The 12,448-nt window shown below is 39.9% G+C and overlaps 1 protein-coding gene across 1 annotated transcript in view; it reads left to right on the top strand.

Moving 5' to 3' along the window:
- LOC126263157 (eIF-2-alpha kinase GCN2) overlaps window positions 1–12,448 on the top strand; it is a 322,298-nt gene that overhangs the window by 142,886 nt on the left and 166,964 nt on the right. Inside the window, exon 9 of the mRNA XM_049960195.1 lies at window positions 10,949–11,120. Coding sequence (XP_049816152.1) covers window positions 10,949–11,120 — 172 coding nt within the window. The remainder of the gene's footprint in view (window positions 1–10,948; window positions 11,121–12,448) is intronic.

Here is a 12,448-nt window from a genome sequence, read left to right as displayed (position 1 = left end):
TCCTCTGGAGACTCGCAGATGCAGTGCAGATTGCCGCAGGTTGGTGCGGTGGAATTTGCGATCAGTTAATGCATCTTTACAAATGTTGTGAACCTGTCAGAAATGTCCTGAGAGTGCTTTCTTTCTCAATAATATGTCTTGAGAATTGAAGTGAAATAATAGTGGGTTCTTGTGGTAGACCTGCTTCAGACAGCTTCATTTACTCTGATGCTGTTCATAATAAATCTTGCCTTATTCAATAACGGTCACCTCATCGTAGAGTCTTGATGCAGTAGACTCAGTTCCATTATTTCTAATTATGAGACTTCATTTCTATTTGCTGTAAAGAGTGCACAACTACTCCAACTTGCTGCAAACTAACATAACCACTCTTAACAAACTCTTCTGTAATCTGCTTCTTTCGTAAGAACATACAGTTGAGGGTATACAGATCGCTATGCTACTACTCTCATATAGCTAAGCTTGTAACAGTAGCTCTCCTTCAAACATTTAATAACAGAATAGTCAGTAGATTACAGATTATCTCTTCTTCTGTTTCTGGACATCTCTGCCTCTGTTTCTGGACATGGCCATTGTCACCAGCACCACTTTTCTCCTTGAGTTCCAAGGCACTGCTGAGGTGGAGCTTCAAAGCATAAGTGGGCCCTCACAGCAGGTGGACATGTGCAGTTGCTGCCCCGCCTTGCTGGTGTTTGGAGGATCCTCTTTCCTCATCTGCATATACACCACAAAGAGTGTGTATAGTTGGCTGTCTCACACGTGCTAACTACTTAAAATACCTATTTAATACTCAAATATCTTTCATCAGTTTATGAGATAATAGAAGATCTTGTTACTCTGAAGAATCTCATGTTGCACTAGAGTGTGCATCCTGTGACATACCTATATCCTTACATGTTAAACGGATAATTGCCCCCAGCCTCTATAAAATTAAATGTTATGTGACAAGCTGAACATTTGCGTTACTGCTTCCAAAAAATGTACTCCCCTTCCCTGACAAATGTGTGTGAACTACTGGTAATTTGCTCCAGTACAATTAGTGGTAGACTGATGCAATGTGGGGCTGGAAACACAAATCTCTCTCTCTCTCTCTCTCTCTCTCTCTCTCTCTCTCTCTCTCTCTTTCTCTTTCTTTTTCTCTCTGTTGTGTGGTCTTGTTTATGCAATGGGAAATGAAATGGTCGTGTGGCATTTTTGGCCAGAAGTTGTTCAACTGTATAGTGCAAGTCTTTTTATTTGATGCAACCTCAGTGACTTGCACATCGATGATGAGGAAATGACGGTGAGGACAACACAACATTGTCTCCCACTTGGCATAACTTTTGTTTTATGATATATGTGATATGGGAAAGTGCATTATTGTGAAGCAGCACCACCCCAATGGTGGCTTTTGGCAGATATGCTGCCCCAACCACATTTTTCATTCTCCATTATCCTTCGGCAACAAAGAAACAGATAACAGCATGTTGGTCCTGTTTGGACACAAGTGGTAATATCGCTATAGTTCATGTTTCGACATTTACCACGTGCACTTCAGAGGGACACAAATGTCGCACTAATCCCTTGCCTGCACGTCAGTGCTTACATACATGCATCAGAGTCGCACTATGTTGCACATGTAATAGCACCCAGCACCCTCAAATGGAAACTTCTTTATCACCCCTTATAGTGAAGCATTACGTCAGTCCCCCCCCCCCCCCCCCATGCCATCAATCCCCCTCCCCTCTCCTTCCATTTATTTTCTTCGCCACTCTAATATTTAGATGGCTACTCTACATGAAGCCAACACCCACCACAGTAGTCCAAGTTTATATGCCAACTAGCCTTCAGGTGTAGAAGAGATTGAAAGGTGGTATACAGACATTGGAAAAAAGATTGACAGAGAGTGCAAAATGGCTGTGCAGGAATGGCTATTAAAAAATATGCAAGGCTGTAGAAGCAAGAACTGCAGGAAAGATAGACATTGCCTATAGGAAAATTAGAGACAACTTCAGAGAGAAGAGAAACAATAATATCAAGAACTGAGATGACAAGCCACTGCCAAGTCAGGTATGTCCAACAGAACAGACATCAGACACATTTAGTATATCTGTAAGCATGACTGCTACGGTATCCTCAGTGCAGATGCACGATAGAGTCCGAACCTCTTGCAGGAATATGGGAAATGCTGCAAGTGAATGAGGTAAATGAACTGGGACACTACTTACAAGGGAACCTCCCCATCGCACCCCCCTCAGATTTAGTTATAAGTTGGCACAGTGGATAGGCCTTTATAAACTGAACACAGATCAATTGAGAAAACAGGAAGAAGTTGTGTGGAACTGCGAAAAAATAAGCAAACTATACAAACTGAGTAGTCCATGGGCCACATAGGCAACATCATGGACAATGTGAGCTCAGGAGCGCCGTGGTCCCGTGGTAGCGTGTGCAGCTGCAGAACGAGAGGTCCTTGGTTCAAGTCTTCCCTCGAGTGAAAATTTTACTTTCTTCTTTTTTGCATAGTTATTATCTTTCCGTTCGTTCATTGACGTCTCTGTTCACTGTAATAAGTTTAGTGTCTGTGTTTTGCGACCGCACCGCAAAACCATGCGATTAGTAGACAAAAGGACGTGCCTCTCCAATGGGAACCGAAAACATTTGATTGCAAGGTCATAGGTCAACCGATTCCTCCACAGGAAAACGCATCTGATATATTCTATACGACACTGGTGACGGCATGTGCATCACATGACAGGAATATGTTGTCGACCCACCTAACTTGTACACTTGGCGAATGGGTAAAAAGATTCTTCTACCTTGCCCGATTTAGGTTTTCTTGTGGATGTGATAATCACTCCCAAAAAAGTGGAAAACATAAGAGTTTGTCACATAAACTGAAAATAAAAAATTAAACTTTTCACTCGAAGGAAGATTTGAACCCAGGACCTTTTGTTCCGCAGCTGCTCACGTTACCACGAGACCACGGCGCTCCTGCGTTCCTTTTATCCTTAAAGTTGCCTATCTTTCCATGAACTACTCAGTTTGTATATTTTGCTTATTTTTTCATAGTCCCACACAACTTCTTCCTGTTTTCTCAATTGATCTGTGTTCAGTTTTTCAAGGCCTATCCACTGTGCCAACTTATAACTAAATCTGAGGGGGGTGCGATGGGGAGGTTCCCTTGTTAGTAGAGCATGTGACACGTTGAGACTTTGGGCCAGTTGTGAAGCATGCTCAGATAGCTGAAGCAGTTGAGACAACCACTTGGGTAAAGAGGGAAATGTGATGTCTAGTCCCAGTCTGGCACAACTTTTCAAATTTCACCATTGAATTATTTCAGTGCCCAATTTAATTTGGTGGGTGACTGTACTTTGAGAATGTGAAAAGGAAGAGAAGGAAAAATAGTGGCATCAGTACTTCCCTCGAAATACCAATAGTATATATTAATCAGCAAGACGAACTTCTTATCCAGGCGTAGAAAGAACTAACATGGTCACGTGACCAACTCACAGTCGCATTCCAATTCAGATTTGTGCATTTTTTTACCTTGTACACGATAAAAGATCACAAAAAGAAACTTGCTGTTAACGTAAGTTAATTTTATTGACAATAAGAACAAGAAAAGTCTGATAGTACAGACAGAGAGGGTGATAGGATGTGCAAGTAATTGTTGACATTTGAAAGTCAAGTAAGTAAATAATACGCAAATTGTGGATGTAGCGACATGATACTCAGTGGAGAAGCAGTGAGGCAAATGCTGCAACTCATAAAAAGGAAAGCACGTACAATAAATATTTTGTTTATGATATTGCTAGAAGTGTTATTAGGCAGCAATTTCTGTGATATTATGAATAATACTAGGAAATCCATCTCCATTGCACAGAACTGGACTTCCAGACTAGCCTAAACACTTTGAGAAAAACTGTTCCATTTATGGGAGTTGATTTGAAAAAGTAACATAATGAAAATGTCATAATGAGCAGATGAGAGATAGTTGCTAAAAGAACAAACTCTATTAGATCTTTAACTAAAAATGAAGCATAGGAATTAAAGTGGCCATGGTTTATTTAGACAGCTGTTGATTCATAAGCACTACACAGTGAATTCTTGTGAATGCAAAGTGAAAAAAAATGAAGTGCACACAAAATGTGCACTTCATTTTTGCAACAACACTAGAACAACTTCAGAACGTGAAGTGGAAACTAACAAAATTAGAAGTGCTTATAGACAAGGAAAGCCAAACTTTTATTTTAGCATAAATTAAGGTCTACCATCCATCTTCTCATTATTACATTGAGGAAAGTTTACAAGACAATTGTTTCCTTCATACTTCCTCCAAACCATCTAGACCTAAATCCTATAGAACTGGTGTGGACTCTTGCAAAGAATGGCATTTGTAGTCATAATATGTCAAGCGTATCACTCTCTCTCATAAAAAATACAGTTGATGCTTTTGCTGCTAGTAACTAAATTTTGTGTTACTTATCCTACTACAAGCCTTTCATCGTAACGCTACCTCGGTGATGTGTGTGTCCATTCTGCTGATTTTATAATCAAACATCTTTTCAGCTGTCAGCACAGGGCTGAATGGACCTCCTTACACACCATTCCATCAGAGAAACATTTGAAATAGTCACCAGAAATCAAAACCTGGAACCTCGACATTACTATCCAAATAAGTTAACCACTTGATCACACAGTCATTTTGCTTTTCTGCTGTGACACGATCTTTCACTGTTGTGAAAATAAAAGACTAGAGGAGAGATATATTGACGAAAAAGGAATTTGCCATAAATTCTATCAAAGAGTCGACAGTATCACTCGTATTGAAATAATGGGACAAATCAACAGACACAGCTGTGCAAAGTAATGACATCACCAGCAATGGTAGTTATATCGATATTGCCAGTGAGGCATCATGAGCAGCCAAAGTGAGATGGACTGTATGCCTTGTTTTATTCTTGTTCTAAATGGAAACTTCATTCCGTTCCACTTGCAGATATGTAATGTGTGACATCACTCCACTTGTGAGAGTCCTGGAGTGTGCACCGTTACTACCTCCCCTCTCTGCTTCTTGAGTGTAAATGATATGGTGTTGCCTTGCTGACTAGGTAATCAGTTCACTTTGCTGGGTAATGTATCATCATCATCATCACCATCATCATCATCATCATCAACAACAACAACAACACAACACAACACATCACAATTAATACCCCCACCCACCACCACCACCACCACCACCACCACCACCACCACCATTCCACAACCACCACCTTGATTTTATAGCAGCAGCAGCAGCAGCAACGATGACAACAAGAAGTAGTACTACTACAAAAATTATGTACAGGGTGGGGAAAAATCATGTCACGAAATTTTAACCCTGGGTAGCTGATGCCAGTAGGAACCAAAATTACTAATGTTGTGTAGGTCGACAATGCACCATTTTTAAACTATGGAAACTTGGCACCACACACTCCGATTGGCCGTGGGATTGCCCTATTGCCATTCATTGGTTGACGGACAGTGCTATGGTTGTCTGTTCACACATACAAACATCCCTCGCCCCTCCACTGCCCCAACGTGATACGCACACATGTCAGATAGGTCTTGCTGTTTTTCTCCACCTCACGTCAGAGGCATCCGGCAACCCACGGCCAATCGGAACGCGTGGGGCCAAGTTACTGTAGTTTAAAAATTGTGCATTTTCGACTTAACACAACAGTAGTAATTTTCATTCCTACTGGCATCAGCTATCCAGGGTTAAAATTTTGTGACATAATTTTTCTCCACCCTGTGTATATGGTGTCTGTTCTACAAAAATTATGTTGCAAATATGGTACTACACGCTGCTAGGGTTACTTTGGACAAAATGTCGATCCCTGACCTCAGAGCACAGTGAAGTAGTATATCGTCGTCATGTTACTACATTTAATTTCTCTTCACTTACAATTATTGGATTGCACCTAGTGTCTGTGTTCTCCCTGTGTAATAGACTGAACACACTGTTGGGTTCAACAGTATCATGCTCACTCCAGACTGCAAGGCAACTAATCAGAGCACATCACATATCTTTCATTGTGAACCATTGATTTATCTCATTTATAAATGTGCCTAATTCCCTTCTCTATTATGATACTGGGCCAAGCGATCACACATTTACTGGACCTTAATTATGTTGTAAACTTATTTTAACTTTTGAAGCAGGCTTTGCTATATTTTCAGCTTGGGCTCATACCTGTAGGAGATGACCATGCATGCTGATTTCATCACAATCACATGTGGTGATTGCTGTCCTGCCAATTCTGTTCACATATGTAGGACATAGACTGTGTCTGGAGAGATAGTGGACCAGTGCTAGCTGAAGCTATAAGTTTATATCAGTAATAAACTGAAACATTCTGCTTCCTGTGTCTGACGAATCCCAACTCTATTGCCAATCCGTAAATATTAAATTATCTTTTGTCAATAAATTAGTTGTTCCTTACACAATAATTTTTTGAATTTTTTGTTCCATTTTTTTCTTCTTCCAATAGATTGCTGCCCTTTTTCTTATTTGGGTGTCCAGGAATATAGATTCAAGGATATGATTTAGATGTCATCTGTGTACTTTTATCAACACAGCAGCTGGTTTGACAGGACATAACCTGTAGGACCACAAGGGCATCCTTTGGTAGTACATGTGTTAACTATTGATACAGGACTTGACAGTGTCACATATTGGTCTCTAAATTTATCTAGTAGACAGTAGTGTAACATTCTTGAGCAGCCCACTTCCCTTCTCCTTCTAAAGGATAAAGGATACTGCAAGCTAATGAAACAGCATTATATCTATCATGATACCTATTACATCCCCATAGCCTCCACTCATCAGTTTCCAGTTCCTTTGTCCTGTCACTGCCTCCTATTTCATGTCCCCACATCACCTTCAGCATGTGCCACTCCCCACTGACTCCAATAACTGTTTATCACACTCCTAGCTTGTGCATCTGTTACCCCTCCCTCCCGCATTCTGACCTGGGAAACTGGCTGCCTCCCTTTGTACCGCTAGCCACCCAACTGCAGCCCCTCTCCCTGCTTCCCATCCCTTTCTCCCCCAACCCACTCCACACAACACAACCTCCACTTGTTAATTGGGTTGCTCGTACATTTCCTATTTCTGAATCAGTATTGGGTGTTACTTAATCATATGAGAATCCCGTGGCACTTTAATCTGTTGATTACTCCTGCTACTCCTTTCTCTCTCCTGCATTCTGAGCTGGCAAACTGGCTGCCTCTCTCTGAGCTACTATGCACCCAACCCCTCTCTCTATCTCCCACCTCTCCCCCCCTCTACCCGCCCACATGACACAACCTCCACCCCAATGTAGTCCACTTGCTGAAATTCAACAAAATACTCAAAATATTTACATTCTATGAGAACTTTCCTACAAAATTAATCTATTGATTTGTATTTTTTTGAAAACTGTACCCATAACATTTATTAGGCAGACAGATAGATCGGCGTGATTTTGGTACTATGGGATCTCCTTTTTTTTTAATTTTATTTTTAGAATGCCTACTTTTTGCTGCTTCCCATCATATTGGGAAACATCATGCATTCATTGATTAATCAACTCATGTGTGAAACTACATAGGGACGTGCTGAGTGTACCACTTCTTGTGGCACGCCTTCTGGAGATGGAGCTCTGTTCTTTTTCATTTGCATGTGATTTCAGCCGTCTCTCCGTCTCTGTGCATGATTAAGGGCAGCTGTAATTTACTAAGTATCCTTCAGCTTGTCTCTTAGTGTTCTGTGAAAATGAGTGCCATCTTTTTTGTTGTCATTTGGAAGAAAAACTTGGAAGAGAATGCCAGCAGCAGCATCCTGACATTTGTCGTCTTTCAGCCTTCCATCTGGATTCTGAGTAGAATAGGAAGGGGTCTTATTTTCTCAGTAATAATTTTATAGTGTATACCCCAGTGATCTACTATCTGACAGACCTTATCACAGATTTGTACTGCTCTTACGGTTGCCTGGTTTGCATCAGTCTAAGATTGTCATCACACAAAGTGCTTTGTATATTCTTCTCGCTTTCTTAATGTGTTTTCTAAGTTCTGAACTGCAAGGTATCAACTTGTTTCATCAGTGGAAAAAGCCTTAATATTCAACAATTTGAAGTGTTTTTCATCAACATTTTTTCCCACTTCTGTAAGGACTGGGGAAACACATTGAGTGTACAAACCCACTATTTGTTTTTATGAAGTTTCTTAAGATTTTTTTGTAAACCCTCATTGCCACTTTTGTAAAGGCCTTGTCACTACTTCTGTAGAAGCCAAGTTGCCATTGTTGTTATGGTAGGCTGAGTCTGTGAGTTTGTGAAACGGCTTCTGGTGCAGTACACCACTAAGACAATTTCTCTGTGCCTCTATTACACAGCTATGCCCCAGTGTCAGGTAACAGGGTAGGAGATCGAAGGTTCTACAACACTCCAACAAATTAGTAACGAAGTCACACAATGAGTTAAAAGGTTTACTTATCTTTGTGACATGTTGAATAATGAATACTGCGTGACACATAACACAAAAAAGGCCCTCAATGGCTAATTGAAAATAATCATAGGTAGACTTCACAGTACATAGCAAATGCAATTTACAACAACTGACTGTCTGCTTCTAAGAGTTTAGTGAATGATGTCCCCTGTCTAAGTATGCCCTGGACAATGATCTCTAACCAAGTGGGTGAAAGCTGCTCTTCTATCTTCCAAGTAGGCTCCTGTCCATTGTTGTCCAGTCATTGGCTGAGGCGAGATCGATATCATCATCCTCAGTGCCGTCCATGGCGCTGGTGGAACTCAAGGCATATTTATGTTCTTATGACAGCTTCTGTAATTCTTGTTGCACTGTCACACAGAGCAGTGCATTCAACTGTGCTATTTGTACCAACTGTGTGATAGGTGTGGAAGTGACAGTGGGGCTGTGGTCTCATCACTCACACTTTTTGTAAAGTTTTTCAAAATCAATTCTACTTCTCTGCTTTTGCACACTTTTTAAATTAATCCTGTAAGCTTATCTGTGCAAGTTGAAAGGTACACCCCCTTTTAGCTGAATTCTGTCACTCAATTCTGGAACTAGATAGGTAATTTTGCTAAATTGATTAAATAGGACTGGAAAGTGACGTCTCAAGATTTGAATAGGCTGAAGTTCTGTCTGTGTGCAAAGTTTTGTCCCACATGTGTCTCTAGGCCAACAATGAGAATCAACTGCTTTGTTGGCCAAGAGTGCTTAGTGTGTACAGGCAGCAAATTGGATCCAATGAAGTGGTTGACCTTCGTTGCATTTCTGATTGCTGGCAGTAACATCAAATCATTGGTGGTGGGTTGGGACCCCTCTCCTAGTATGGACATTGTGTCGAATGTTCATTAGTTCAGTAGCAATTCGCTGTGTCTGTTGAACAGGTATCTATTTATTGTGTTTAAAAATGCTGGAGTAAGGAGTGGAATACAGATGCAACGTTAAAGCTGACAGTTTTATCACTAACAGGAATGTTTATGGGACTCTACGAACTGTGATTATAAAAACAAATTGAAATGGTGAGGTGCATGGAGGGAAATAAATGAGTTGTTAGAAAGTAATGTGCTTGATTTGAAAAAGAGAGCTGAGACCATTATTGATATTTTTTGCCATGAGTCCCAAAGGCAGACTAATAAAACTGGGTGTGTTGCTGGTACCCAGTAGTTAAATATCTCAGTGTGACTGTTAATCTTTCAATTGCAGGTACAGCTCTCCTAATAAAAGTGACATCTTTGGCTATTTTAGTGCCTTTGCAATTTAATAACAATTCAAAATCTGTAGGGGCTTTTTTTTCTGGAAAAAATATGAATCAGCTCCCACTCCAGTTCATCCTTAAGGTCAGACATAATTTTTTCTTATGAATTTGAACATGCTCTGCACTTTTCAAAAGAGAGGTCAGAGGTCATCTGCCAGTGTTATTTCTTCTTCTTCTTCTGAAGGTGGTGGTGGTGGTGAGCTTCTTGCAGTAAAATAAATGTTGCACATGCAGTGATTCTAAATCATCTTCTTCCCTCATATTGCCCACTGAAATTGTAAATCCTGTGGACGCTTTAGTTCAGCCCTCCTCTGGTAAGTTCTCAATGTTGCTGCGTTGCTTATGTGGGGTGGACATCTTGTCTACACCAGAAGTCAGAAGTATTAACTCTTGAGGATGATGATGATGATGATGATGATGATGATGATGATGTATGCTGTCAAAGGTTAGAGAATCTTATCTCAGCTGACATGGATTTCAAACTGAGAACATTTTAACCAAAGACAGATGTAGCATGATATTCTGTGTTTTCTTGTCACTTCAAGTTGACTTCAACATAATGATTTCAGTGACATCTACTTATTGGGTTTCTGTCAGTCAAGAGCCCCAGTTATAACAAGGATAGTAGAAGCAAGAATTTAGTGCTGAATGATTCAGAAAAATGTCAAATTGTTTGTCAGGAAAGTCTTTGGCATCTCATGAATATTTACTCTTTATCATATTCAAGGATTAAAAATGAGGTAGGTTGTCCAAATATGGTCTGATTACTGGTCAATGAAGGGGACACAGTAACAGTTATGACAAAATCCTCGATAATGTGTTGTACATGCAGTCACCTAAAGTTGTTTGTGGTGCAAATGGTAGTAAATACTTTTGGAATAAATGAACAAATGGTGTACTACTTTGGTTATAGCTCATTACGTCACAGTAGCAGCCCTTTTAAGATATGTGCATGACACAGATATTTGCTTTTAATTTGTTATTATGTAAATCCTCATCTGACAATTTACTGCACTTTTTGATGTATCATACAAAATAATTTTTCTTATATTTAGTTCATAAAAATTGAGAGCAACATTGATGAATCAACCTTGCCCAGTGGTAAGATTAAATGTATTCAGTTTTCCCTGTCACTAAATTAAATGTTACTTTTGTTCACAGGAGTTTGTGTATGGGTGGAACTTATCATTATACCTAACTGAGAATCTTCCAGTTGAAGGTGACTTGTTGAGGCATTTGTCCAAAGGTGTACTTGAAGCTCTTGCCTTTTTACATCAGAACAATGTTGTTCACAAAGACCTCAGAGACACAAGTGTATTCATTGACAGGACAGGTATGAGAAGAATATGTTAAATTATTTTATTTTATATTTTTTGTCGGTTTTCTTGCTGGCAGTATTGTGATACAGATGAGAAAGAATTGCTGAAACCATTAATAAGCTAAGAAATGAATGTGTGTGGATAAAAATATATTGAGGGCATATATGGACTTTCCTATGGGAACCATAGATACAGAAATTATTTTCATTCTGTTTACAGAGGTAGATCCTTTATGGTGTCTACCATTGGATGAACTGTGGCCCGAGTGACCTGGCCTTTATTTTTAACGTTCCACTGTCTCTCCTTCTCTCCTGCTGCAGAAGGATCTGTTAACCCAAAAATACATCCTGATATAAACATTCTTGCCAGTATATGTATACTCTTACTTTTGTCATGAACTCCAGTAACTATCGACGCTGACGATCTGTGACAGGTATCTATCACTTTTTCTTACAAACTTTATCATTAAGATTCTGGTCTAGGAGTTCAGCACTATCTACATCAACTTCTCAAAGCACTTGGTTTGCACCAAAAATCGTCACAGGGACATCCTCTTGTGGCAGGGGTAACATACAGGAAGCGAAAGGCTATTTACAATTTGTGCAGAAACCAGATGGCAGTTATAAGAGTCGAGGGGCATGAAAGGGAAGCAGTGGTTGGGAAGGGAGTGAGTCAGGGTTGAAGCCTATCCCTGATGTTATTCAATCTGTATATTGAGCAGGCAGTAAAGGAAACAAAAGAAAAATTTGGAGTAGGAATTAAAGTCCAGGGAGAAGAAATAAAAATTTTAAGGTTTGCTGATGACATTGTAATTCTGTCAGAGACAGCAAAGGACTTGGAAGAGCAGTTGAATGGAATGGACAGTGTCTTGAAAGGAGGATATTAGATGAAAGTCAACAAAACCTAAACAAGGATAATGGAATGTAGTTGAATTAAGTCTGCTAATGCTGAGGAATTAAATTAGGAAATGAGACACTTCAAGTAGTAGATGAGTTTTGCTATTTGGGAAGCAAAATATTTAAGTGTTGGGAAGTCCTTTCTGAAAGTATTTGTATGGAGTGTAGCCATGTATGGAAGTGAAACATGGACAATAAACAGTTTAGACAAGAAGAGAGTAGAAGCTTTTGAGATTTGGTGCCACAGAAGAATGCTGAAGATTAGATGGGTAGGTCACGTAACTAATGAGGAGGTACTGAGGACAATTGGAGGAAAAAGAAATTTGTGGTACAACTTGAATAGAAGAAGGGATTGGTTGATACACATTCTGCCATCAAGGGATTGCCAATTTAGTACTGGAGGAAAGTGTTTGTGGGAGGGGGGGGGGGTGTTAAAAATTGTTGAG

This window comes from Schistocerca nitens, chromosome 1 (genome assembly GCF_023898315.1).
Source record: "Schistocerca nitens isolate TAMUIC-IGC-003100 chromosome 1, iqSchNite1.1, whole genome shotgun sequence".
Lineage (NCBI taxonomy): Eukaryota > Metazoa > Arthropoda > Insecta > Orthoptera > Acrididae > Schistocerca > Schistocerca nitens.
The sequence above is the reverse complement of the archived record's forward strand: the minus strand, read 5'-3'. Positions and strand labels throughout refer to the sequence as shown.